Here is a 26,495-nt window from a genome sequence, read left to right on the forward strand (position 1 = left end):
GGAGCGGGGGCCGGTGGGGGGGCCGCGGGCAGTGAGCGGAGCGGGGGCCGGTGGGGGCCGCGGGCAGCGAGCGGAGCGGGGGCCGGTGGGGGGGCCGCGGGCAGTGAGCGGAGCGGGGTCCGGTGGGGGGGGCCGCGGGCAGTGAGCGGAGCGGGGGCCGGTGAGGGGGTCGGGCAGTGAGCGGAGCGGGGTCCGGTGGGGGGGCCGCGGGCAGTGAGCGGAGCGGGGTCCGGTGGGGGGGTCGGGCAGTGGGCGGAGCGGGGTCCGGTGGGGGGGCCGCGGGCAGTGAGCGGAGCGGGGGCCGGTGGGGGGGTCGGGCAGTGAGCGGGGGGGCGGTCGGGCGGGGCCGGAGAGACGCGCACAGGGCGGGCTCTGAGCCGGGAAAAGGCCCCGATCGCTCCTGCTCACCCCGTGTCCCCCGCAGCCATGGCGACGGCGTAGCGTGTTGTCAAGACGCGGGCGTCGCAGAGCGATTACGTCACTAAACGGGGCCCGCAGGCGTTGCCAAGGTGACAGGGGCAGAGCCGGCAGAGGCCTGGGAGAGGAGCTTGCGGGAGCTCCAGCCGGCTCGGTGAGGGGGCGGTCAGTGCCGCGAGTGGGGGAGCAGTGGGGTCGTGGTTGCGGGTGGGGCGGTCAGTGCCGCGAGTGGGGGAGCAGTGGGGTCGGGGGGGCCGTGGTTGGGGGTGGGGCGGTCAGTGCCGCGAGTGGGGGAGCAGTGGGGTCGGGGGGGCCGTGGTTGGGGGTGGGGCGGTCAGTGCCACGAGTGGGGGAGCAGTGGGGTCGGGGGGGCCGTGGTTGGGGGTGGGGCGGTCAGTGCCGCGAGTGGGGGAGCAGTGGGGTCGGGGGGGCCGTGGTTGCGGGTGGGGCGGTCAGTGCCGCGAGTGGGGGAGCAGTGAGGTGGGGGGGGCCGTGGTTGCGGGTGGGGCGGTCAGTGCCGCGAGTGGGGGAGCAGTGGGGTCGGGGGGGCCGTGGTTGGGGGTGGGGCGGTCAGTGCCGCGAGTGGGGGAGCAGTGGGGTCGGGGGGGCCGTGGTTGGGGGTGGGGCGGTCAGTGCCGCGAGTGGGGGAGCAGTGGGGTCGGGGGGGCCGTGGTTGGGGGTGGGGCGGTCAGTGCTGCGAGTGGGGGAGCAGTGGGGTCGGGGGCCATGGCTGCGGGTGGGGCGGGCAGTGCTGCATGTTGGGTTGCTTTGTGGTGGGGAGGGGGATATTGCCATGGGGTGACAATGGTGAGGTGCTGTTAGGACACAATGGTTCTGAGGTGACAGGTCTGAAGTGGCAGGAGAGGCGGTGACCTGCTATGCGTTGGGGAGCCAGCACTCCTCCGTTCTAGTTGTGCTCTGTTGTTGTTTCCGTCAGTGGCCCCCTTCTGCCTTAGTTTCCCCACGTGAGTTTGCCCTTGCCACTTGATCCCACCCTCCTCCCTTCCGTGCTAGCACCACCGCGCTACCTGAACAGAGCACAAACATGCTGCAGAGCTGCCAGCCCCTGCCTGCAGCCTCTTCATCCTACTGAATCACCACCTGCCTGTCCTCCCTGTCCCAGCTGCACCTGTCAGAACCCCGCTGCATTCTGTGGCCAGCCCGGGTCCCCAGTGACGAAGGTAGGGAATACCACTAGAGCACAGTCCTTCCTGCAGAACAGTCAAATACCCAGGAATCCTGAGTCTCACTCAGACTGCTGCTCTCACCATTAGCACTTGCTGTCTCCTGGGATTGGATTGGAAGTTCCACAACAACACTCACATAAGCCAGATCCTTCTTGCCAGTCCCACACCAGTGAGGAGTGGCATCAGCACCATCTCCAGAGTCTAACAATCTCTATCGCTATGCATCCATGTGACTGTGGGCCACCGAGTATAGTGCCAGGAGCTGCATATAGCCTGTAAGCCTTGTTGGGGCATCCTGGATTGATCCTTCACTTGTTATCTCCAGCCCAGGGACCTGTTTAGCCCCAGGTCTCTCGTTTTCCCTGGTACAGTACTAATGAGATGGTGCTGACAGGCGCTGTCCTATTTCCCCTTTAGTAAATGACGTCCCGGGACCGGGTACCTCTCTCCAAGTCACGGGCAGAGAAGTTGCGCCCCCCCACAGTACCCATCCCTCAAGTGGATATTGTCCCTGGGCGCCTCTCTGAATCAGAATGGATCTCCCTGGTCAACACAGAGGAAGGAGAGGATGGAGTGGAGGATATCCTGGCCTGGATGCTAGACCAGGTGATGGAAGAATGTCATAAAGTGTACCTGGCTCGACAGGTAAGAGTGTGCCAGGCCTCTCCTTTCTATGGAAGCCAAGTGCTAGAGATCGTACAGCTCTATCTGGTTCCAGCTTCAGGCTCAGGACAGGGCTGTTCCCAATAAGCCGCTCTTCAGGGCTTTGTCCAGGCTGAATCTGAACAGCCCAGCTGCTGGGCCTGGCTCCTGTCTGCCTTCTGTAGGGAGGCACTGAGAACACTAGGCCTGTGAAAACAAGCAGCCCAGGAACAGATGGAAGGGCTTCAGAGAAAGTGTTTGTCTTGAGGGCCCAAGCCATCTGGTTTAGAGCAGCCCTGTGCTGCTGCTTCCTTCATGAAGAGGGACGAAAGCAGAGCCGAGAGCCAGGACAGACTTTTACATCCATAAGAAATAGGGCTTGTAGGGTAGATGAGGCCATGTTGCAGTGGCCTCCATGTGTCTTGACTTGGCTGCCCTCTCCCTCATGCTGAGAGCTACTAGAATCTCTGCTCTCATTCTCCTATTGATCCATGCACCCCATTCCAGCTCCACTGTCAGTACATGTGAGTCACACTCATCTTCTGGTGGGTTGTAATGTCCTGCACCCAGCATTAGGCACTCGGCCACCATGGCCACGGATGTGATATGCTTGCGACCGGGGCTCTTGCAAACAGGGCGACTGCTAACAGGAGGGAGTTTAGAGGGGGAACTTAGAGAGAGCTAGTTATTTCTAACATCCTTAAATCTTTTATAACATCCCCCTCTGAAACTTTTACATAAAAACCCCTTATAGAATTAAACTAAATCAGAGAAGGAAATGGAGGCAGAAGACCAGCAACAGAGCGGGGGCTATCCTGTTTATTGCGTCGAGTGTAATATGTACGATTACCTACCCTGTGGGCGGGTGGCGTATGTGTGCACTCGATGCAAGGAGCTCCTGGCCCTCAGAGACCAAGTGCAGGCTTTGGAGACCAGGGTGGCTGAACTGGAGGAGCTAAGGGAGGTAGAGAACTATGTTGATGAGGCTTTCCAGGATGTAGTAGGGCTGTCCCACCTCCAATCTGACAGCCCCAATGCTGTTAAGGAGGATGAAAGGCTCAGGGAAGGAGAGCAGTCAATGGGGGCAGAGGGAAACCATCCCATAGTTGAGACCCTCCTTCCAGAGGGTGCTATGGTATCCTCTCGCGCTGAGGATACCCCTCTGGGGGAGGGAACGCCAGTTGTTAGGAGGAGGCAAGTGTTAGTAGTGGGTGATTCGATCATTAGAAATATAGATAGTTGGGTTTGTGATGACTGGGAGAACCGTATGGTGACTTGCCTGCCTGCTGCGAAGCTTGCGGATCTTTCAAGGCATCTAGACAGACTTATATCCAGTAGTGGGGAGGAGCCGGTGGTCATGGTACATGTAGGTACCAGTGACATAGGAAAGGGTAGGAGGGATGTCCTGGAGGCCAAATTTAGATTGCTAGGAAGGAGACTGAAATCCAGGACCTCTATGGTGGCATCCTCAGAAATGCTTCCAGTTCTACGTGCAGGGCCAGGTAGGCAGGCAGAACTTCAGAGTCTCAATGCGTGGATGAGACAATGGTGTAGGGAAGATGGGTTTAGATTTATTAGGAACCAGGGACACTTTTGGGGTAGGGGGAGCCTATACAGGAAGGATGGGCTCCACCTAAACCAAGGTGGATCCAGGCTGCTGGCATGAAACATTTAAAAAGGTCGGAGAGCAGTGTTTAAACCAAGAGATGGGGGAAAGCTGATTGGTGCGGAGAAGCACGTGGATCGGATGGAGACTTCTCTTAGGTGAGACTCCATTGATAGAGATTCTCTAGAATTCAGTCAGAAAGAGAAGAAGGGAGATGATAGAGTATCGGCCAGATCAGATGAGAAAAAATCACATATAAAAGAATCCAATACGTCAGGTAAGGGCAGGTATATGAATAGTGGTAGTTTTTTAAAGTGCTTTTACACAAATGCTAGAAGTCTGTCTAATAAGATGGGTGAATTAGAATACCTCATATCAAAGGAGTAGGTTGACATAATAGGCATCACGGAAACCTGGTGGAATAAGGACAATCAGTGGGACATGATCATACCGGGATATAAAATATATCGGAAGGACAGAATGAGTCGAGCGGGTGGCGGAGTGGTACTGTATGTGAAAGATAATATAGAATCAAATGAAATAAAAATCCTAAATGAATCAAAATGTTCCATAGAATCACTATGGATAGCAATTCCTTCCTCTGATGGGAATATAGCACTAGGGATATATTATTGACCACCTGACCAGGACAGTGATAGTGATGCTGAAATGCTAAGGGAGATTAGAGAGGCTATCAAAATAAAAAACTCAGTAATAATAGGGAATTTCAATTATCCACATATTGACTGTGTCCATGTCACCTCAGGAAGGGATTCAGAGAGAAAATTTCTTGATGCCTTAAATGACTGCTCCCTGGAGCAGCTGGTACAGGAACCCACAAGGGGACAGGCAATTCTTGATTTAGTACTGAGTGGAACACAGGATCTGGTCCAAGAGGTAACTATTACAGGACCACTTGGAATAGTGACCATAACATAATAACATTTAATATTCCTGTGTTGGGAAGAACACCGCAACAGTCCAACACTCTGGTATTTAATTTCAAAAAGGGGAGTTACACAAAAATGAGGAGGTTAGTTAAACAGAAATTAAAAGGTAGAGTAACTAGAGTAAAATCCCTGCAAGCTGCATGGAAACTTTTCAAAGACACCGTATTAGAGGCCCAACTTAACTGTATACCCCAAGTTAAAAAACACAGTAAGAGACCTAAAAAAGAGCCACCGTGGCTTAAGAACCATGTAAAAGAGGCAGTGAGAGATAAAAAGACATATTTTAAAAAGTGGAAGTCAAATCCTAGTGACGAAAATAGAAAGGAACGTAAACACTACCAAATCAAATGTAAAAATGTAATAAGAAAAGCCAAAAAAGATTTTGAGGAACAGTTAGCCATAAATTCAAAAAACAATAGTAAAATGTTTTTAAGTACATTAGAAGCAGGAAGCCTGCTAAAAAAGCAGTGGGGCCCCTGGACGATAGAGACATAAAAGGAGCAATCAAGGAAGATAATGCCATTGCGGAAAAACTAAATGATTTCTTTGCTTCGGTCGTCACAGCTGAGGATGTTAGAGAGATTCCCTAATCTGAGCCGTCCTTTATAGGTGACACATCTGAGGAACTGTCCCAGACTGAAGTGTCATTAGAGGAGGTTTTGGAACTAATTGATAAGCTAAACAGTCACAAGTCTCCGGGACCAGATGGTATTTGCCCAAGGGTTCTGAAAGAACTCAAATGTGAAATTGCGGAACTATTAACAGCGGTTTGTAACCTATCCTTTAAATCAGCTTCGGTATCCAATGATTGGAAGACAGCTAATATAACACCAATATTTAAAAAGGGCTCTAAAGGAGACCCTGGCAATTACAGACCGGTAAGTCTAATGTCAGTACCAGGCAAATTAGTAGAAACAATAGTAAAGAATAAAATTGTCAGACACGTAGAAGAACATGATTTGTTGAGCAAAAGTCAACATGGTTTCTGTAAAGGGAAGCCGTGTCTTACTAATCTATTAGAGTTCTTTGAAGGGGTTAACAAGCATGCGGATAGGGGGGATCCAGTAGACATAGTATACTTAGATTTCCAGAAAGCCTTTGACATGGTCCCTCACCAAAGGCTCTTATGTAAATTAGGTGGTCATGGGATAGGAGGAAAGATCCTTTCATGGATTGGGAACTGGTTAAAAGACAGGAAACAAAGGGTTGGAATAAATGGTAAATTTTCACAATGGAGGGGGGTAACTAGTGGCGTTCCCCAAGGGTCAGTCCTGGGACCAATCTTTTTCAACTTATTCGTCGATCTAGAGAAAGGGGTAAGCAGTGAGGTGGCAAAGTTTGCAGATGACACCAAACTGTTCAGGATAGTCAAAACCAAAGCAGACTGTGAAGAACTTCAAAAAGATCTCAGCAAACTGAGTGACTGGACAGCAAAATGGCAAATGAAATTTAATGTGGGTAAGTGTAAGGTAATGCACATTGGGAAAAATAACCCCAATTATACATACAATATGATGAGGGCAAATTTAGCTACAACAGATCAGGAAAGTGATCTTGGAATTACAGTGGATAGTTCTCTTAAAACATCCATGCAGTGTGCAGCGGCAGTCAGTAAAGCAAATAGGATGTTAGGAATAATTAAAAAAGGGATAGAAAATAAGATGAAGAATATCTTACTTCCCCTATAAAAAATTATGGTACTCCCACTCCTTGAATGCTGCGTGCAGATGTGGTCTCCTCACCTCAAAAAGGATATATTGGCGTTTAGAAAAGGTTCAGAACAGGGCAACTAAAATGATTAAGGGTTTGGAACGGGTCCCATATGAGGAGAGGCTAGAGAGACTGGGACTTTTCAGTCTCGAAAAGAGGAGACTGAGGGGTGATATGATAGAGGTATATAAAATCATGAATGGTGTGGAGAAAGTGAATACAGAAAAGTTATTTACTTGTTCCCATAATACAAGAACTAGAGGACACCAAATGAAATTAATGGGTAGCAGGTTCAAAACTAGTAAAAGAAAGTTTTTCTTCACACAGCGCACAGTCAACCTGTGGAACTCCTTGCCAGAGGACGCTGTGAAGGCCAGGACTCTAACAGAGTTTTAAAAAAAAGCTCGATAAATGTTTGGAGGTTAGGTCCATAGATGGCTATTAGCAAGGGGTGAGGTATGGTGACTAGCCTTTTGTTGAAGGCAGGAGATGGATGGCAGGAGACAATTTGCTTTATCATTGTCTTTGGCTCACCTCCTCTGGGGCACCTGGCATTGGCTACTGTCGGCAGACAGGATACTGGGCTAAATGGACCTTTGGTCTGACCCTGTATGGCCGTTCTTATGTTATGTTCTTATGATGTGAAATCTAAGTAGAATGGGAATCTCCCTCCTGGCTTCAACTCTCCTCTCAGTTCCATTATGGAGACAATAGCTCTGGCACCCTGAGCTTCCTGCAGCTTGGATTACAGGCTGTCTGTCAGGCTGGGTGGGACAGGGTAGCCGAACACTTCCTGGCTACAGCTGCACCCACTTGGACTCTCTTAGCTTCAGTGGACCAAAGCCAGAGGTGACATGAACAGTGAGGGTTGTGAAGGACACACTCATGGCTGAGGGTGTGTTTATAGGCCGAGTCTCCTGCTTCACTCCTAGCCAAAGTCAGGCAGCAAGTGGGACGTGCTGGGTTCATTGCATTTCTCCTCTGCTTTGCCAGTGCATCCCATTCACCATCAGCCAGGCCCGGGACGCTATGCTGCAGATTGCTGAATGGCGCTTCCTGGTACGGGATGAGGGGGAGGCCACCGTGGAGGAAGACGCCACTTGGCAGGAGGAGGAAGAGCCAATGGCCTGTGTGACAGACTCATGGGCACAGGGCTCAGTCCCCGTCATCCGAAGCAGTCTGACCCTGTTCCCACAGGTGAGAGAGGCACTTGAGCACCAGGGCTTACCTGGGGAGCACTGGGCCTGGGTGTGTGTGAAAGCACTGGGAGTAAACGTGAGAGAAGCAGGCTGCCCCTGAGGGCCAGTCCTTTGAGCAATGCACTCTGGGACTGGCAGAGCTCAAGAGATGAGACTGGATACTGCCCTCAATCTGACTAGTACTCTAGGGCTTGATTTCACCTGGAGCACCACAACACAGGGAGATCCACTGAGATACAGGCCTAGGCCTGACAGGTGTGAGGCCACAGAAACAACCTTGCAAGACCCACAGTTATCACAGTCCCAGCCTTCATAGGCCTCTTGATGTCCTGGCCCCTTTAAGCTGCTACTTACTGGCTGGGGAAAGTTCCAGCCTATTGAGATAAGAGAAGTGTGCCACTACCACTGGCTGCAGTCCTGTGGTGAGTGCTTGCTGCACCCAGGGCTTTGTCCTCGGAGTGTGGGAGAGTCTGGCTTTGACTGGGGGAGTTGTGCCCAGCACAGCCGCTAGCCAGAATGCAAATTTTGTCTCACCTACTCAGTGCCTTGGAGCAGAGGTGTGAGGGCCTCACCCCCATGAAAGGAAGGACATTCATGTGGCTCAGGCATTGGACTGGGTTCTGACAGAAGCTTCCTAATTTCTTTGGACTTTTTCCCCATCCAAGCTACAGCTTCACTGGAGTGCTGGGAGTCTCAGAACTTATAGGGACGAAGGGTGTTTGTTTGCTTTGGGCCCTTGCAGCAGCAGCAGCAGGATGTTTCTTGAAGCCCCTTGGGCAGGAGGGGTATAGGAGAAGTGCGGGATGAAGAGCAGAGTCAGCTCTCACCCCCATTCTGCCAAAGCCAGTCCATTTGGACCAGGATGTTTCCATGAGGTGTTGTTAGGAGTGAGATGACACTACGAACTCACCAACCATCTCCTTTTCCAACACAGAAGACCTTGACCCCACACACCCCTGCTCTGTGGTTTGGCTCTTGCACTTCACCTGTTTGCTGAGGCATGAAGAAATGGCCTAGGCTGGGCTGCTGAGGGGGCCATAGCTTGTCCTGAGTCTGGTGGCCCCTCTCCGGCCTGTGAGCCTGAGGCTCCCTCTTTATGTTAATGGCTGTTTCCTGCAGGTGTCTTTGGACGAACTCCCTGATGGAACACTTTCCCATGAGGAGATGTGGTCCTACCCAGGAACCCCTGAGGCACCAGCGAGCTCCCTCTCGGTGCAGCCTCTGGAGAAGAAGGGAGTCAAGCTGGCAAAGTCATTCAGGGCACAGCATCTGTTTCCCCGGCCAGCCCCGCCCCCCAGGCCCAAGACTAGAAAAGCACACAAGCCCTATCCAGGGTCCCTGTGTTCCGCTGGCCTGAAGAGCAACACCAGGCACCTAGAGCAGACTGAGAAGAAGCTGCTCCCGAAGCAGCTCTCCCAGACCCTGCCGGAGGAATTGCCACAGGAGGATCTTGGCAACCTTCCCCAGCTCCTGCCCTTGTCCTGCAGCAACCTGCTGAAGATCCAGGTTGGCAGGCCCCCCAACATCAAGGGGGTGATGTACGATGAGTTTGGCACAGCCATCGCCATGCCCAAGCTGGACCCAGCCCGTCTCCCTAAGCACTGGATCAAGCCACAGGTGGAGGTGCTGAGCCTTGATGTTGAGGCCAAGCAGCAGGAAGTTCTCAAAACCCTCTACGGGCGTGGCCGGAGAAGTACGAAGTCCCACAGCTGTGCAGCCCAAGGGCCAGGTTTGGGAGCGCTCATTAGCACTAAGCTGCTCCAGGACACAGGGCCCAAGCTGGGTGGTGAGCTGGCCCAGGCTTTCTGTCAGAGTCACCCTGACAAGGGAACACAGCATTTGCCTTCCACAGTGAGGAGCCTTGAATCCAGCAGCCATCTCCACTGGAAACCCAGCAGCCTGGTGGACTCCATGGAGCCAGCCCCAGGAGTGGCAATCCAGGACAGCAGCAGAGTGATGCATGGGTCCTGCCATGGTGCTCTGCACCAGGAGGGAGGGGGAGGGCTCTTCCAAAGAAGTCTCGGGCCCATCCGCCCTAGATTGCCACTGCCTGCAGTCGCTGTGGAGCAGCTCATCTGTGATCATACGCCTCAGGTGCACCCGGTGGCTCTGCTCACATCCTCCATGACTTCAGGGCCACAGTGCTTGTAAGTGGAGCATACATGCTGTGAGCCCTACGCTCCCAGGACTGGCAAGGTGTGCTGTACCATCACCAGCCTGCTGCAGAGCGCCAGCGTGGTGTGCAGCAGTGTCTCGCCGCTAAGCTGCGGATACTGTGCAGGCCTGTTAGTGGGGTAACTGGCTGGTAAATGTGACAAGGGATCCACTTTTGCCTGTGCTGACTCCTTCCTCTTCCCCAGCTCTTGGTAACAATAAATCCCAGGCACCCACAGCACGCCTCACTGACTGCTCTGGCTCCACCTCCCTGCAGACCAGCCCATCAGAGGGCACAGCCTGGCCCCAAGGCTACATGCTGTCTAGGTGCTATTAACTTACCTGCTGCAACCTCGCCCAGCTGCAGCAGGGAGGTTGCTTAATGAAATGTTCCTGTAGCATCCCCGGCCTGCGGCAGTTGCCCCTTCTACGCAGTGCAGGTCTCCGCAGCTTGCCCTGCTGAGCCTCTGGCCAACCCTGGGGGCCTTGTCCCCTTTAATGGACTGCCCAAGGCAGGCCCGCAGTTAGGAAGCCCAGCCCTCGGTTCAGGGTGGGGCGGCTGGGAAGCAGCTCGGAAGCCCAATCATTAGGGCCCCAGGCCAGGAAGCAGTGGAGTGGGAAGGCCTGCGTCCCCCTACCCACCCCCAAGAGAGGCAGCCCCATGCCTCTCCCGAGCCACCCTGTTTTGGTGGTGACGATGTGCCGACCTACTCCTGGTCCCGTGGGTGCGCGTGGGGTTTGATACAGCAGGGGGAGTCAGGTGGCCCGGAACCGACCACCCCACCGCTATAACAGCCTTATATAGTGTAGCAGCAATATGTGATTCAGTGTATCTACTTTAAAACCTGGGTTTCCACAGTATTATGAGTACCAGGAACAATAACACTCCGATTGTGAACACCACAATGCCCCGTGGCTGTTCTAAGTCCCAATAATTCTCTATACAGCCCCAGCTAGTCCAGCTAGTGGTATTTACCAATAATGACTGATTCATCTATTCGTAACTACAGCTACTTAACACTTGTCTTAAATATATTTATTTATTTGGCATAGGCTAAACACTAGGTTACATATAGCTGTATACAATTACATGTAACTTACCAATAACATCCAATGCTCCCACATCTTACGAACAACTACGTTACAGCGGCCCTTCAAGTCAGAGATATGGCTTGGGTGGGACCTTTTGTGGTGGTGACGTCCGGGTGATCAGGCCGGGGTCTGCTATCTGGACTGGAAGTTGCTAGCCTCTGCCTGGTGTCCAGGAGCCCACCCCCTCGTCCCTGCTAAATCACCTTTTATACTGTTTCTTACTTGGGGGTTCAATACCTGGCCAATTAGAGCGTTTGTTACCTAATTTGGGCTTTCTATCCTCCCGGCCTGTCAGAACATGTTACAAGATTTCCTCTGTCCTTGGTCATTTTCTGAACCTCCCCCCCGGGACCTCTCATGTTGCACAACCAAGATGTTCTCTTTGGGGGGCTTCCAGCTACTTGCCCCAGCTGTTCTCTTTGGGGACTTACTGTCTGCTTGTCAGGATGTTCTCTTTGGGGACTCTCCAACTACTTGTCAACTTTCTGATTTCTTTCTCCTGGCCTGGCTTCAGACCTTCCCGCCGTTGCATGATAGCGTTCCAGGATGGAGCGTATGGCATTCTGCCTTGCGAGTGAGGCCTGGCCACGAGGTGCTCGTGCTCCCAAATGCCCCTTTGGCCGTGGCCGAGCGAGCAGGACCTCTACCTCCACATCACTACCGCTATCAGCAGCTAACAACAGCTGAGTATCTGCGTGGAGGGCGAGAGAGTTGACCTGAGTCCCTGGTGAGGTTATCCTGCGTACAAGTTGACACCCCAAAGAAACGACAAGTAATAGTGCTATGAGTATTATGCAAATAGACCAAAATAATTGTTTTAACCCTCCCAGTCCAAATACGGATGGGCTACTGTTGTATTTCTTTTTAGTGACAGGTCCCAGAGGTGCGATACCGCGAAGGATGAAAGACAAAGACGAACATAGACAGCAGGGGGCCAACAGTTCTATAGTCTGAAGGCCCTGAGTTTATTATTCTCACAGCTTTTATAACCAAAAAAGCAGTCAGCTACAATATACCTGGCTCAGCACTTCTATCTCAAAAAAGCCACATCAATCCTCCCAGTCCTTGAACATGGACTCTCAAAAACACCCAATCAAAACAACACAGCTCCCGGCAGCTTGCCTACACGAGAGCAGGTGTTCCGTCTAGATGCCAAGAGCCCAGCCAGGCCTGGGAAACATGTAGGAGGGAGAAGGCAAAACTCCTCCATCTCCCCCTTTTTGTTTTTCTAGCTACTCCATGCAACATGCATATATTATATACATTAAAATTCTTTGGTGTGTACTGATGTTACAGGTGGCCATTGCCTTGCTTCCTCCCAGGGAAATGTGCATTCCAGGTGGTTCCTTCTTTTCTGGAGAGAAAACACAAGGTCAGCCGGTCTTGGATGTGATCCAAGCCTCGGTAATGGTTATTGGTTCCCTTTTAGAGTCTAAAGCAGTCTACACCCCCACCTTTGTAAGAGTGCAGTACGTGAGTCTGTGTTCCCAGGCTGGGGTGTTTAATTACAACAGTATCTCCAGGATTAGATCTGGAGTCCTTGAGTGGCACAGCCGAAGTTGAGAAATTTCTCCCAATAGGGAAAAATCCTCTGCTGATTGGACTGCCCATAGGGGTCTGTCGGTTGTTCAGTTGCTGTACCACCTTATCCAGCCTGTTTTCCCAAGTGCCAGCCGTGGGCCTCAAGTGGCTTTTTAATAGCCCATTCCAGCGCTTGACTATGCTGTTGGATAGGGGGTTTGTTTTTAAAATGTGAGCTGTTGTCAGACTGGATTTCATGGGGTGCTGGGACAATTGCTGTTAAGCAGTTTAGTCCCATAATTGTGAACAGTCCTGTTGCCAATGGGGCAGGGTATGCAAACCAATTTCTGAAACAACTTCCATTCCAGTCAAGAGGTACTTACACCTTTGCCTGGTAGTAGGAAGTGGGCCAATGTAATCAACCTGCCAGGTTGCCCATAGTATTTTCCCATCTCTTAGTCTGGCAAATCGCTGTCCTTCAGCTGTGTGTTTTCAAGTTTATAGCACAGATAGTGCAGGCTTGCAACAGGTCTCTAGCCTGTTGGTGGGTGATAGGCCACCCCCTGATATGTGCTTACCATACCAGCTCATCACTCCCTGTGTGCCCCAGAGTCTCTTGTAGCCATAGATACAAACGTTTCCAATTTACTTGGGTGGCAGAGATCTGGGCTGCTGCATCTGCCAGGTTATTTAGCTGTGCAGCCAGGGTGTTATTCTTTTGCTGGGCTAACACATGCCCTTTACTTAGGGGTTGCTGGGTGGCCTGGTGGTACTCACTAGGCATTCCCACCTTCCATAGGGATTCCTTAATTAAGGTGGAGTTCTGTGCCGTATCAGCTTTCCAGCATGGACATTCCTCTACCCATCCCGAGAACAAACAAACAATAACCAGCACAACTTTTAAAATATTTACATTTGGATAGCTAAATGAAGCTCATTTATAACTTCAGGAACAGTCCTAAAGGCAGAAATCTGGTTGCCAAAACTGTCTTTACAGGTTTGCCCATATTGTGGGCTTGGCAGACAGGGCAAGCCAGACAATAGTTTGGGCTACTTAGGAGAATTTGGAAGCAAACCAATTTGCTTAAACAGCAGTAATTATTTCCCTGCTTCGCTTACATGAGTCAGGCTGTGGTGCATGCAAGCAAAATAAAGGAGAAGGACCTTGGGTGCAACCAGGCGGCCGTCCGGGGAGCACCAAAGGTGTTCAGAATGCAAAAGGCATTAATCCAGTCTCTAAATAGTTTCTTCTGAATTTAGGGCCTGATCTTAAAATAATACAATATCAATAAGGGTTGCAATAGGAGACTGGGAATCTATAAAAATGGGAAGCAGTGAAGCGGCCCAAGGGGGGGAAAGGTCTGCAGCTTTAGCTGGTGTGCCAGCCAAGGCATTTAATAAGGCAGCAATATACAGACCATGTTGTTTTCATAAGTCCATTTGTATTTTAGCTTACCAACAGAGACAATTTAATAATGCTATTAATAAAATAAACACAAACATAAAATACAAAACCACATTCTTCATTTTAAAACGAGATTCATGATGTTTAGGTTGTTCTTCAGTAACTACCAGCTTTTCTCTGTGTTTCTGAAAGACAAAAGAATACTTTTCTACCCCCTTTGGGGTGGCAGGTTGCATATTGGAATATTCCATTTACAAATATGCTTAGTTCTTTCTAAACTCTGCAAGTTACTCACTCTGAATTTTCTCCAAACCCTTTAGAGTTAAGGACTTACTCACTTACTCTTAACCTCAAATCACATGCTTATTTTCCAGAGTGACATTTTATTGGATATTACCATTTTAAGTATCACTAAAGGGATTTAGATCTTTTATTCCTATAGTGAAAGGTGTCCATATCGGAAGGCGTCCCCTCCTTATGGATGCACCAGCAGGACAAACAAACAAACAGACAGACAACATTGAACAAAACTCCATAACAAGACACAAACACGTGTTAGCAAAACAATTAATGTGAACAAAACTCCATGACACATACACATACACCACAACATAAATGTTTACATAACTACACTTTGTACCACAAAGAGTTAAGGACTTGAACTAAAGCTTTCAGACTTGGGCAGTTTCTTCAAGGTCTTATAATCTGGGCTTTTGTCCAAGGAGCTGTTTCTAACAGCCAGATACGACTGCTCCAATATTCCTTTTTCTCTTTTAGCTTACAAGCAGTTCTCTGCTTACAGAGCTGCAACCATGATTCCTCTGATAAAGCCCCATTGGGGCCTTCCTCCTTGGTAGGCGGTGAAAGCGGGGAAGGCGGGGGGGGGAGGGAAATCGGGCTCCGGCCGAGCCACACGAACACTAACAGGGAAAAAGCCCGATGATGTTTCACGGGCAGTATGATTTTTCTGCTGTTCAAAGTTCCCTGTCTTTTCATCTCCTGTAATAGGCTGATCCTCTTGGCCCTCCTCACTAGAATCTCCTGATTCCTCCGATAAGATCCCATCTCCCTTGGGAACCCCGCGTCTGGCTCCTCTTTCTGCTAAAGAGTCCGGGGAGAGGGAGCAACCGTCCTCAGAGCCAGACTGCAACGGCTCTAAGGCACGGACTACAAGATTACAAAGAGACCAAACGGGGAGCGGGATGATTTCCCCTTTTTGGTGCGCTCGACGCAGGGCTTTCATAATCAATCTCCACTGTTTTAAATCTAGAGCATCTTTCCCACTAGGGGTAAACCAATAACAATGCTTACAAATAAGATCAAAAAGTTTCTGAAATGTACTTTGTTTTACTTTTACTCCTGAGCTTTTCAGTAAAGTCTGAAGCAATTCAATATAAGAGGAGTAAGAAGATGGGGAATTCCCCATCTTAACCCTGCCCAAATCCCGAAGGTCTGACTCACCCGGTCTAGAAATCCTCTTCGGTCCCTCCGGTATTGATACACCTTCCTCGCCGCATGGACGCTTCTCACCTCCGTGTCCCTGTTCGGGCGCCAGATGTTGTATTTCTTTTTAGTGACAGGTCCCAGAGGTGCGATACCGCGAAGGATGAAAGACAAAGACGAACATAGACAGCAGGGGGCCAACAGTTCTATAGTCTGAAGGCCCTGAGTTTATTATTCTCACAGCTTTTATAACCAAGTGAGAGCACATTATTATGAGAAAAGCAGTCAGCTACAATCAGCTACAATATAACTGGCTCAGCACTTCTATCTCTAAAAAAGCCACATCAATCCTCCCAGTCCTTGAACATGGACTCTCAAAAACACCTAATCAAAACAACACAGCTCCCGGCGGCTTGCCTACATGAGAGCAGGTGTTCCGTCTAGATGCCAAGAGCCCAGCCAGGCCTGGGAAACATGTAGGAGGGAGAAGGCAAAACTCCTTCAGGCTACCACCAAACCATTTGTCCCACCAAGATGCCGCCTCTCTGGCCTGTTGACCGATTTGTTCTATATCCTGGATTATATCACTTACATTTTGCTTGATCAACTTAATCTCAAAACAACATTGTCCATTAAATTGTGGATACTTGTTACCTAGCCATTCACAAAACCCATTTTCTTTAGCAAGTAAATAATCTAATGCCAAGCGATTTTGCATAACGTACGAATTTCTTCCACTTTTTCATTTGTTAACCCTAATGCTTCTGCAGTTCTATTCCCTAAATGTTCTATACTTATGCCTAAAGCTAATATTTGCTCCTGCATAACTAGGTTACCCAACGGATTAAAGCTAACAACAGCTTGGGCTGTTTTTGATACTCAAGTTTTAAAAGCAACCCAACCATCCGATGTCCAACCTCACTTTTTCCGACCTATAAATCGTGATTCAGAATTCTTTCTAGTATAAATGGTGCCACCAGAAATTGCTAGTTTTCCTATAGTACAGCGACCGATAGGATACTTTCGCAACGTTGAATGAGCCTGACTCCCACAAATCCAAAACCAGGCTGGGGGTAAGCTGTTTTGTTTTATCCACTTATGTGCCAATAAGTGGTCGGGAACTTTGGCCTGTGGCCGTGTATTATTAAACCTGTGCCTCCATGGACATCCGCCCAGCACACCCTGATTTTGCATATTTTTGGCATTACTTTTGGGTGAGTGACCCAAACACATCATGGGTTTTATGATGGTAGCATTAAAGTGCTTAGTGGAGTGTATGGTAATATTACACCCCCGTTCAACCATATCCAATTGCCGAAAAACCCCGTTGGCCGCAAAAAATGCCGATGCGACTTATCATTATTACACACGTCCGCAAGCGATAACCAATGGGTATTATTCTTACTAACAAAATTATCGGTTACATTTATATTTGAATGGTCATATAACTCAAACAGCGAAAGCGTTAAATTACAGTTTTGTTGAAACCCAACAAAAATTGGCTTATAGTCTTCTCGCTGTTCTCCAATACATTGATATATTGTCTGGTGTAAGCGCGGAAAGTCCCAACAAAAAGTTCCTTCTGGGGCAGGGGTATCCATTATAGCCAACGTTATAAGTGTACCTGCTCTGGAATTTCTTTCTTGATAATCGGGGAAATATCCAAGGTTAGTAGAACTAAAATTAGAACTGTTCGTAAACACAGGGTCCAATCGAAATGGAGCCTCATTAGCAGAGGGTACTTTATTAGTACAAACTACGCATTCAGTGGTGTTGGCTAGAACCGTGAATGCAGCTGCCCATAATTCAACAGTATTGGTGGAATTTCGTGCTGCCGATTTCCATTTGGGATTGCCGCTCCCAACGTGGATTAGGCCGACCTGTAATAAAACAAATTAGGCTCAGAAAATTATCCTGGCTGTATGGCTAGATTATTTGTTACAAATTATCTTCTGCTAAGCCAATTGTGATGCACCAGCACTTCCCCTTTGTGCTGTAAGCGGGTTATCCAATAAGTATTAGGGTATTGGGCCTGTCGTATTATCTTTCCCTCCTCTGGGATTGGTCCCTTCAATTGGGGTATATGAACCCATACTGACTCTTCCGCTGCAAACTTTCCTTGCCAAGGCAATGGGATTTTGGGCTGCAAATCCGGCCACCTTGATGTTTGCTGGTTTAAATTAATAAGTACCTTGGGCAAAATTAAATCCCATCCCTTATAACCTTTTCCTTTGTTTTCTGCTTTAATTCCTAATTTCAGTACCCCTATTTTTCGTTCTACTACCCCATTGCTTTGCGGATGGTATTGTAAATGAACATGATGTTTGATGTTATAAAATGTAAGCCACTGTCCTAGTTGGCATGCAGTGAATGGTGGTCCCCCCTCCGTTTGAATTTCTGTGGGTATTCCCCAATGTGCCACTGCCTTTTCAAGGCCTCCTATTACCTCCTTGGGGGCAAGACCCATGTTTGTCTGCTTCCCAGATCAACTATTACCAGCCCCTTGGGGTATTGACAGGCCCCTTCTAATGGTCCCATTCGATCAACCTGCCAAACCGCTCCTGGTTTGAACTCTTCAGCAGCGAAAGCACCTTTGTCGTGGGCGATCGTCCCCATGGACTTTTCTGATTGACACACAAAACACTGCCATCCTGCATGTTCCCAAATGTTCAGCGGTATCTCCGTTTTCCCCACTATCTCCTGCTGATATCAGTGATAGTTCTTTCTAGCCCCATAGTGTCCCCATTTGTTATGTAACCAGTTTGCTAACCATTGCACTTCCTCCTCTGAAACCTTATTAGCCCCTACTACAATGGGCTGTTGTGCCTGTTCGTCCACAAATTTATGAGCCCAGTGGGTATCTGGCCTATGGGACTGTATATGCACTATATAGGCTCGGTGATACCTTTCCCTAACGCTTTGTAATACCTTTTGCCACCTGTCTCAATTTAAATCTGCAGTTCTCTTATCCGTAGCTATAAGGATGATGTAATGTGCATCAACTCCCATAATTAACCCCTCCTTTGGTGAATGCTTCTCCAAGGTGTGTTCTGCACCCATAAAAAATGCCTCATCTTCTGCGTGTTGAGCTCCGTGCTTGAAAGGCAATGCTTTAACCTCTACGGCTTCACACTTTACACAGTACATTGCTGCTGTATCCTGTCCCCCCTTTGTGCTCCCATCTGTAACTATCCACGGTTGCCCTACTGCTTCGCAAAACACAGGGCGGGTAGTTATATCCTCCATTTCATTAATCTGATCCTTAAGTTCCCAATTTCCCCAAAAATATTGGGCCTGTGTTGTTAGTTGTGCCCAGGTGCGCAGGGTCCCGGAAAAATCTGGGGCGGGGCAATCCGGTGCAATCCATTTTAATGCAGTTATTAATGGAGCTTGTATAATTCCTACGTGCCCCTTTGACCAGAATTACAAGTGTGCAAGTCCCAACAACAGCTTCCCTAACGGCCCATAGTTTCGTTCTGATCCATTTATGCTCCATTGCTCTAAATGTATTATCTTGCCCCTTTGAGTTATCGTGGTTAAAAAATGGTCTGCGGTCCATGCCAGCCGTATAGTTACGGGAATCTCCTGTTCCACCCTGGTTAGAGTTAATGGCTGGTTACTAACTTCATTATAGCAACGAAGGGTCCTGTGGCACCTTATAGACTAACAGAAAAGTTTAGAGCATGAGCTTTCGTTAACTCAAGCTCATGCTCTAAACTTTTCTGTTAGTCTATAAGGTGCCACAGGACCCTTCGTTGCTCTACAGATCCAGACTAACACGGCTACCCTTCTGATACTTAACTTCAATATTTTTCATTAACACCTCCGAATCCTCTGTGGTCCAGTAAAGTGGGTGTTTCTTAGTGACCTTTTTCTGCAATAACCTAATTGCCCAATTAATTTCTAAGGGGAGAAATTGTCGAATATAGTTTAATTCTCCTAAGATTTGTTGTACTTGTTGTTTATTCTCAGGATGCTTATTTTCCCACTCCTTTAACCGTCTCTCCTTTCCTTCCCTTGGCCTAATGCCATCGGAGTCTGTTTGTAGGCCTAGGAAAGAGAACTCTGTTTCCACAACCTTGGATGACTTATCTTCACTGACCTGCCATCTATCCAGCTTTAATTGTTTATATACCTTATTTAGAAGCCTTTGTGTGGTTTCACTCTCCTCTCCGGCAACTAAAATGTCATCTATGTAATTTAACACAACCGTTCCCATTTCCTCCTTTATCTTACTTAAAGTCTCCGTCAACTTTAAACTGCACACTGCTGGAGAGTTAACATAGCCTTGAGGGCAAACTTTCCATTTATATATTTTCCCTAACACTGAAAAGTTTTTTAGATGCCCTGATCATCCCTTAGGGGGACTTGAAAAAACATGTCCTTAAGATCAATACTCGCCCCATATCTCAGTTTCTTAGACTGTAACATCTTCCAGAGTTCTGGCAAGGTGTATAGTGTTTTAAATTGCGCCCTTTCTACTCGTGTATTAGCCTGTCTGTAATCCCCCACCAGCCGGTACCCGTCTCCGCTCGGCTTCCTTATTCCCCACCCGGGAGACAGAAACCTTGACTCTGGTACTAACTCTATTTTTTGTTCTGACAGTAATTTCTTTAATAAAGTTCTTATATGCCCTTTCCTTTCCTCTGGGGTAGGAATTGGTTTGAACTTCCATGGACTCCTGTTAACTACTTTTGGACTATGCACCGAAGCACTTTCTAATTTTACCGGTGAGGCCTGCCATATTAATGTCTTCAGGCCCAGTCGTCAAATCTCATTTACCCCTAGTAAATTTTCATGCCCTATAATAGTTTTAATCTTATAAAGTTTATTACCCCTTTTAACCTTAACCATGGCCATTTCTGCAGCTTTTACTTCGTGCAATCCCTGGACCCATAATTTTTTCCCTTATTTAGTGTGTGGGACAGATGACTTCATTAGTGAAACCTGTGCACCCGTATCTAACAAAAATCTGATTGCTTCCCCTTCTGTATGTATTTTAGTATAGGGCCTTGAGTCTCGGTTAAACTCAGTTACTTCAGATACAGCCCTGTCTGAAGCAACCCCTAATCGTTTTTGGCCTTGTCGTCCGCCCCATACTTCCCCTTCTCACTGTCTTCGTAAGGGACAAAACTCTTTGATTTCTCCAAGGTGAATTGCTCCTCCGGACTCAATTTTCTCAGTTCACTTCTTGTAAGATTGCTGTTATTCAGCAAGAACCCAAATACTGCCCTTTCAAGGGGGTAAAACTTTCACTCTCCCTCTCCTTGCTTTCGGTTCTGCCTGCTCTCGCTTGCTGCTAGGACTTTCGTTTCCCCTACGCTTGTTGGAAACTTGAGTTTGCCCGTGACCGTAAACAAAGTACCCAGAGGACGCCCGACTACTGTCTGCAGCCACATTAGATCTCCTGCTGTAACCCCTGCTGCCTCACCGGCCCCTTCAACAGCTACTGCACTAACAGGTACTTGAGACGGGTCTCCCAAAAACAAATAAGGACGGGGATTGCTAGCCTGAGCTGCTGTTAGTCCTAAGGGGTATTGGCGAGCTTGCCACATGATAAACGACATGCCAGCAATGGTATTTATCAGCTCCTCCTCAGTCCTAATTGATCCCAACGGTATGTTAAACATTTGTAACGTGCCTTCTGTCATCAAGGAGACGACAGCTGGGACGGTAACAGGCCATTGGGTGTTATCCTCTACCTCCCAGCTATTCGCAGCACCCCCCAACCACTGGGAGTTTCGCACTAAATATCTAGCCTCTTCTTTATCTACTAGATCTGACCCAAACTTTAATACTAACCGACCTAATCACTGGGGCAACGGTTCACCGGGTTTTCTGCTAGTGCTGTCTAACAACTCTTTCCGTTCCCCCAGGGTATGGGTCCTTAGCACAATCTTAGTAGTTATTCCCCCTGTTTGATCATGCTCTGTTCGCATGACTGCTATAGGAAATGCTCGTACTACTCCCATCCCTTCATCCATATTCTGCTCACGTTCTCCTTTTCCTATGCTACTCAGTCCTTCCCCCTTTTTCTCCAGCTGCCTGAGATCTGGATACAACATCGGGGCTGAGGGTACCACTGACTTAATCACCGCTGGGGGATATGGGGGGGTGGCTCTCTCAGAGGAGCTGACTCCCCGAGCTGGGTGCCCCCCTTCTCTACTTCCCCTAGTCCTCCTGGTTTTTTCTCCAGAGCAGATGTCTTTTCCTGTCCCCTGACCAACGACCTAGCCAATCCTTCTGACATGTCTAGGGTGCATAACAACTTAACAAATTTCTCTGCCACGATTTTTAACAATCGCCTCGGGTCATGATCATCTGCTTTTACTTTATGAGCTATTCGCACTTCCCAACACTCCTCGGCTGTCTCTACCAGCAACCTATGCACTTGTCCCCCGTCTCCCAAGGCATATTTCGGAAACCACGGGTTCTTTTCTTTTGTAGCTCTCTCTACACATCATAAGCATGCATCTGATTCTGCTTGGGATCCAGCGGTTTCTGTATCCCTTCCAACTGCAACTGCTTCTTTTCCTCCCTGGGATAAAACCTCGACCCTGGGTGTTTTCTTAAGACACAAGCCAGTCCCTCAACTGACACTCTCATAGTATACTTCCTGTCATCCCCCTTATCAAACAGACATACACCAAGTCCCTCTTGTCCTCCCTGCACGGTTTCCAATTGATGGAACTGAGCATGATAAAATAACTCCTCAGGCTTTGACTCCCTCCCTGTTGACTCCCACGGGCATCCACATCCCAAGTGATAAGACCCTTGACATCCTGTCCATGATGCCATGACAATGTGCCAACCTACTCCAGGTCCCGTGGGTGCGCGTGGGGTTTGATACAGCAGGGGGAGTCGTGTGGACCGGGACCGACCACCCCACCGCTATAACAGCCTTATATAGTGTAGCAGCAATAAGTGATTCAGTGTATCTACTTTAAAACCTGGGTTTCCACAGTATTATGAGTACCAGGAAAAATAACACTTCGATTGTGAATACCACAATGCCCTGTGGCTGTTCTACATCCCAATAATTCTCTATACAGCCCCAGCTAGTCCAGCTAGTGGTATTTACCGATAGTGATTGATTCATTTACTCGTAACTGCAATTACTTAACACTTGTCTTATATATATATATATATATATATATTTGGCATAGGCTAAACACTAGGTTACATGTAGCTGTATATAATTACATGTGACTTACCAATAACATCCAATGCTCCCACATCTCACCAACAACTATGTTACAGCGGCCCTTCAAGTCAGAGATATGGCTTGGGTGGGACCTTTCGTGGTGGTGACGTCCGGGTGATCAGGCCGGGGTCTGCTGTCTGGACTGGAAGTTGCTGGCCTCCGCCTTGTGTCCAGGAGCCCACCCCCTTGTCCCTGCTAAATCACCTTTTATACTGTTTCTTACTGGGGGTTCAATACCTGGCCAATTAGAGCATTTGTTACCTAATTTGGGCTTTCCATCCTCCCGGCCTGTCAGAACATGTTACAAGATTTGCTCTGTCCTTGGTCATTTTCTGAACCTCCCCCCCGGGACCTCTGATGTTTCACAACCAAGATGTTCTCTTTGGGGGGCTTCCAGCTACTTGCCCCAGCTGTTCTCTTTGGGGACTTACTATCTGCTTGTCAGGATGTTCTCTTTGGGGACTCTCCAACTACTTGTCAACTTTCTGATTTCTTTCTCCTGGCCTGGCTTCAGACCTTCCCGCCGTTGTATGATAGCGTTCCAAGATGGAGTGTATGGTCATTCTGCCTTGCGAGTGAGGCCTGGCCACCAGGTGCTCATGCTCCCACAGGTGGCTAGCTCTTTGCCTGCCACCCCGCACTGAACCGAGGGCTGGACCTCTAAACTGTTTGCCTGCTGCCCTGCCCTGAACCGAGCTGCTCCACAGCTGTCCTGCCCTGAACCGAGGGCTGGGCTTCCGAGCTGCTTACCTGCCACCCCACCCTGAACCAAGGGCTGGGCTTCCGAGCTGCTCCACAGCCGTCCTGCCCTGAACTGAGGGCTGGGCTTCCGAGCTGCTCCACAGCCGTCCTGCCCGGAACCGAGGGCTGGGCTTCCGAGCTGCTCCACAGCCGTCCTGCCCTGAACCGAGGGCTGGCCTTCCGAGCTGCTTACCTGCCACCCCACCCTGAACCAAGGGCTGGGCTTCCGAGCTGCTCCACAGCCGTCCTGCCCTGAACTGAGGGCTGGGCTTCCGAGCTGCTCCACAGCCGTCCTGCCCTGAACCGAGGGCTGGGCTTCCGAGCTGCTTACCTGCCACCCCACCCTGAACCGAGGGCTGGGCTTCCGAGCTGCTCCACAGCCATCCTGCCCGGAACCGAGGGCTGGGCTTTCGAGCTGCTTACCTGCCACCCCACCCTGAACCGAGGGCTGGGCTTCCGAGCTGCTTACCTGCCACCCCACCCTGAACCGAGGGCTGGGCTTCCGAGCTGCTCCACAGCCGTCCTGCCCTGAACCGAGGGCTGGGCTTCCGAGCTGCTCCACAGCCGTCCTGCCCTGAACCGAGGGCTGGGCTTCCGAGCTGCTTACCTGCCACCCCACCCTGAACCGAGGGCTGGGCTTCCGAGCTGCTCCACAGCCATCCTGCCCGGAACCGAGGGCTGGGCTTTCGAGCTGCTTACCTGCCACCCCACCCTGAACCGAGGGCTGGGCTTCCGAGCTGCTTACCTGCCACCCCACCCTGAACCGAGGGCAGGCAGAGTTTAGAGATCCAGCCTTCGGTTCAGTGCGGGGCGGCAGGCAAAGAGCTAGCCACCAAAACAGGGTGGCTCAGGAGAGGTGTGGGGCTGCCTCTCTTGCGGGTGGGTGGGGGATGCAGGCCTTCCCCACTCCGCTGCTTCCCGGCCCAGGGCCCTAACGATTGCTCTCACCCAAAGCTGGGTAGTAGGGATCCAGGCTGCAACACACTACCATGGGCTCAGGTGGAGCGTCCCCTGGGCCACTTCCTACTTCCACCGGCACTGGGCCCGAGTTGGATTGATCAGCAAGTCCAGGGTGGTGGGTATCCTCCAGGTAAGTAGCACTTGGCAAGTCTGGCCAGTTGGACATCTTGATTGTTGTTTGGGTAGTCCACCAGCTGGGCAGGGCCATGGGATCCAGGCAGTTGGAGGCCTCAGCGCTGCGGGCGTCAGGCAGGACTCCAGAACCGTCACCTGGGACCCCAGGGTAATTGGCTACAGGCAGTCTCTCTGGCCCTGGCAGGGCCTCGGGGGAGGGGGCCCACCACAAGCACAAGGGCCCCAGTAGATCAGGGAAGTCAGGCTACTGGGCTGAGCAGGTGGTGGGCAGGTCTCGGCAGCTGGGGCTGGGTCCCCTGGTCCTGGTGCCCAGGAGCCTGGTCAAAGCCCCCTGCCCTGCTTAGAGGCCAGCCCTTTAATGGGCCTCGAGCCCCACCCCAGTCCTTCTGGCCCAAGGTACTGTGCTCTGAGGTGCAGGGCACAGGCGTTCTGCCTCAGGGACTGCCCACCAGCATCTCGCATCGGCTTCCTCTGCCTCTGAGTCAGGGGGAGGCCACTGCACCTTGCTACAGTTCCTCTGCCCCCTTTCGTCACTGAGTCTCTCTAGACCAGTGGTCCAGCCAGCCAGCCAGCTAGCTTTGTATAGCACACCCATCGCCCTGATCCTTGTGTGCATGGGAGTCGTGGAGTGACAGGAGATTGCAGGCTGAGATTCACTGGTTAGCATGAAAACCCTGAGCCCACCCATGTCAAAACACAGTGTATCACCAGCCCCACTTGGTACAGAGAGCTCCGCCAATGGCACATTATGGCTGCAAAGTGTAATACACCAGAGTCAGGAAACCTAGAACTCTGCTTCTTCATAGACTTGCGTTGGTACAACTGTGGGGACTAAACTGGCCATGGTGAGGAATGGCATAGCATTCGAAAGGGGTAATGGGATGGTTAAGGAGAAGTCTGAGGTGCCATGGCACAGAATGCAGAGCAAAGGCTGCAGCTGGCATTTCATAGAGTTTTAAGGCCAGACAGGATTATTCTGATCACATTCTAATCTCCGGCCCAGCCTGGGCCCCTGGATTTCACCCAGTGATTCTTGCCTCAACCCTGGCATTCCTGGGTTAGATAAAGCAGATCTTGCAGAAAGAGACATTTGTGATGGAGAGTCCAGGACACCCCCCAGGAAGTGGTCCCACTGGCTTGTGTAAAAGATGTGCCTTGTTTCTACTCTGACTGACTTCAGCTTGTCACCTTGGATCTTGGTCTGCCTCTGACTGCTAGCTATAAGACTCTCCTGGTACCAGAAAGACCCTCCTCACATAGGTACTGATAGACATTGGTGCTGGAATTGAAGGGGAGGTGGGAGGAAACGAGGCAATGGCTCTGTCACTTTTTGCCATGCCACCCACTTACCTCTAAGGTCCCACTGTCCCAGCCACACTGGCAGCTGGAGCCCAGCCTGAGAGCGCAGGAAGCTGTGGATTTTCCACCTGCCTTTGGTGTGGGAGACCAAGGGCTGCCCTGGCCCCTATCCCCACTCCCTGTCCCTGTGCCGCAGGTAACTGGAGTGACGGGGGTTCCTCACAGCGTGGCTCGTACCATGCTCAGGTTGCAGCTCTGAGGCCCTGTTCCCTGGCCAGAGTCGGAGTAGGATCGGAGCTCTGTGGGCAGCTGTGAACTCTACCCATGCCCTGGGCAGGGGGCTCACAGGGCAGGGTCATGGGCCGGGGGCTGCTCTTGCTCCCACCCCAACCAGGGTAAGTGGAGGAACCGCAAATCCTGGCCCGCTTTGGTTTCCAGCTTTGCTGGAGTAGGGCCTTGGGCTGAAGAGGCATGGCAGGGAGATGGCCATGGAGAGGGTGGGGCCCGTGGTTCCCCCAGTTGTGGGGCTGCTGGTGCTGCAGCTAGACCCAAGAAGCCCAATCTGTTTAGACTATCCAAGAGATTTATGAAAAGGAGGCTTGGTCAGTCTGAGTGTGAGGCAGGTTTTCCAGTAGCCTTGTTCTGATCCCTTTCCAATTAGTCCAGCTCCTTTTTAAATTGTGGGCACCAGAAACGGACACTGTCAGCGATGGTCTCAGCACTGCCAAACAGACTGGTACTAACATTGCACTCTCTCTACTCAGTAGCCTGCTTATAAACCCAAGGAGCATATGTTCTCTGGTAGCTACTGCATTGTTGTGGGAGCACCT

General features: G+C 50.2%; 2 protein-coding genes and 1 long non-coding RNA gene across 7 annotated transcripts in view; 1 reads left to right on the top strand and 2 right to left on the bottom strand.

Moving 5' to 3' along the window:
* Positions 1–539, bottom strand: part of WDR54 (WD repeat domain 54) — a 37,173-nt gene extending 36,634 nt beyond the window's left edge. Inside the window, exon 1 of one of the 2 annotated variants that reach the window (XM_074992153.1) lies at positions 409–539. In XM_074992153.1, the coding sequence (XP_074848254.1) occupies positions 409–428 (20 nt within the window). In that variant the 5' untranslated portion in view covers positions 429–539. The remainder of the gene's footprint in view (positions 1–408) is intronic. The other variant, XM_074992154.1, reaches the window with a different exon arrangement.
* C4H2orf81 (chromosome 4 C2orf81 homolog) lies at positions 390–11,726 on the top strand. Of its 3 annotated transcripts, none has more exons than XM_074992149.1 (4): positions 390–509; positions 2,022–2,249; positions 7,506–7,709; positions 8,831–11,726. In XM_074992149.1, exons 2-4 carry the CDS (start codon positions 2,025–2,027, stop codon positions 9,860–9,862), a joined length of 1,461 nt encoding a protein of 486 aa, XP_074848250.1. In that variant the 5' UTR covers positions 390–509; positions 2,022–2,024; the 3' UTR covers positions 9,863–11,726. The 3 variants fall into 3 exon arrangements, with proteins under 3 accessions (XP_074848250.1, XP_074848249.1, XP_074848251.1); XM_074992148.1 differs by having other exon boundaries at positions 432–571; XM_074992150.1 differs by lacking the exons at positions 390–509; positions 2,022–2,249 and adding an exon at positions 6,213–6,260.
* A 153-nt stretch (positions 11,727–11,879) lies between these two features.
* LOC142012282 (uncharacterized) lies at positions 11,880–23,757 on the bottom strand. 2 transcript variants are annotated; one of them, XR_012645298.1, is made up of 2 exons: positions 23,281–23,757; positions 11,880–17,206 (listed from the first exon to the last, which is right to left on the bottom strand). It is a non-coding gene; the product is annotated as an uncharacterized LOC142012282 (long non-coding RNA). The 2 variants fall into 2 exon arrangements; XR_012645297.1 differs by lacking the exon at positions 23,281–23,757 and adding an exon at positions 22,541–23,264.
* Positions 23,758–26,495: the final 2,738 nt, after the last annotated feature.

The sequence above is a fragment of the Carettochelys insculpta genome, chromosome 4, assembly GCF_033958435.1.
Source record: "Carettochelys insculpta isolate YL-2023 chromosome 4, ASM3395843v1, whole genome shotgun sequence".
Classification (NCBI taxonomy): Eukaryota; Metazoa; Chordata; order Testudines; family Carettochelyidae; genus Carettochelys; species Carettochelys insculpta.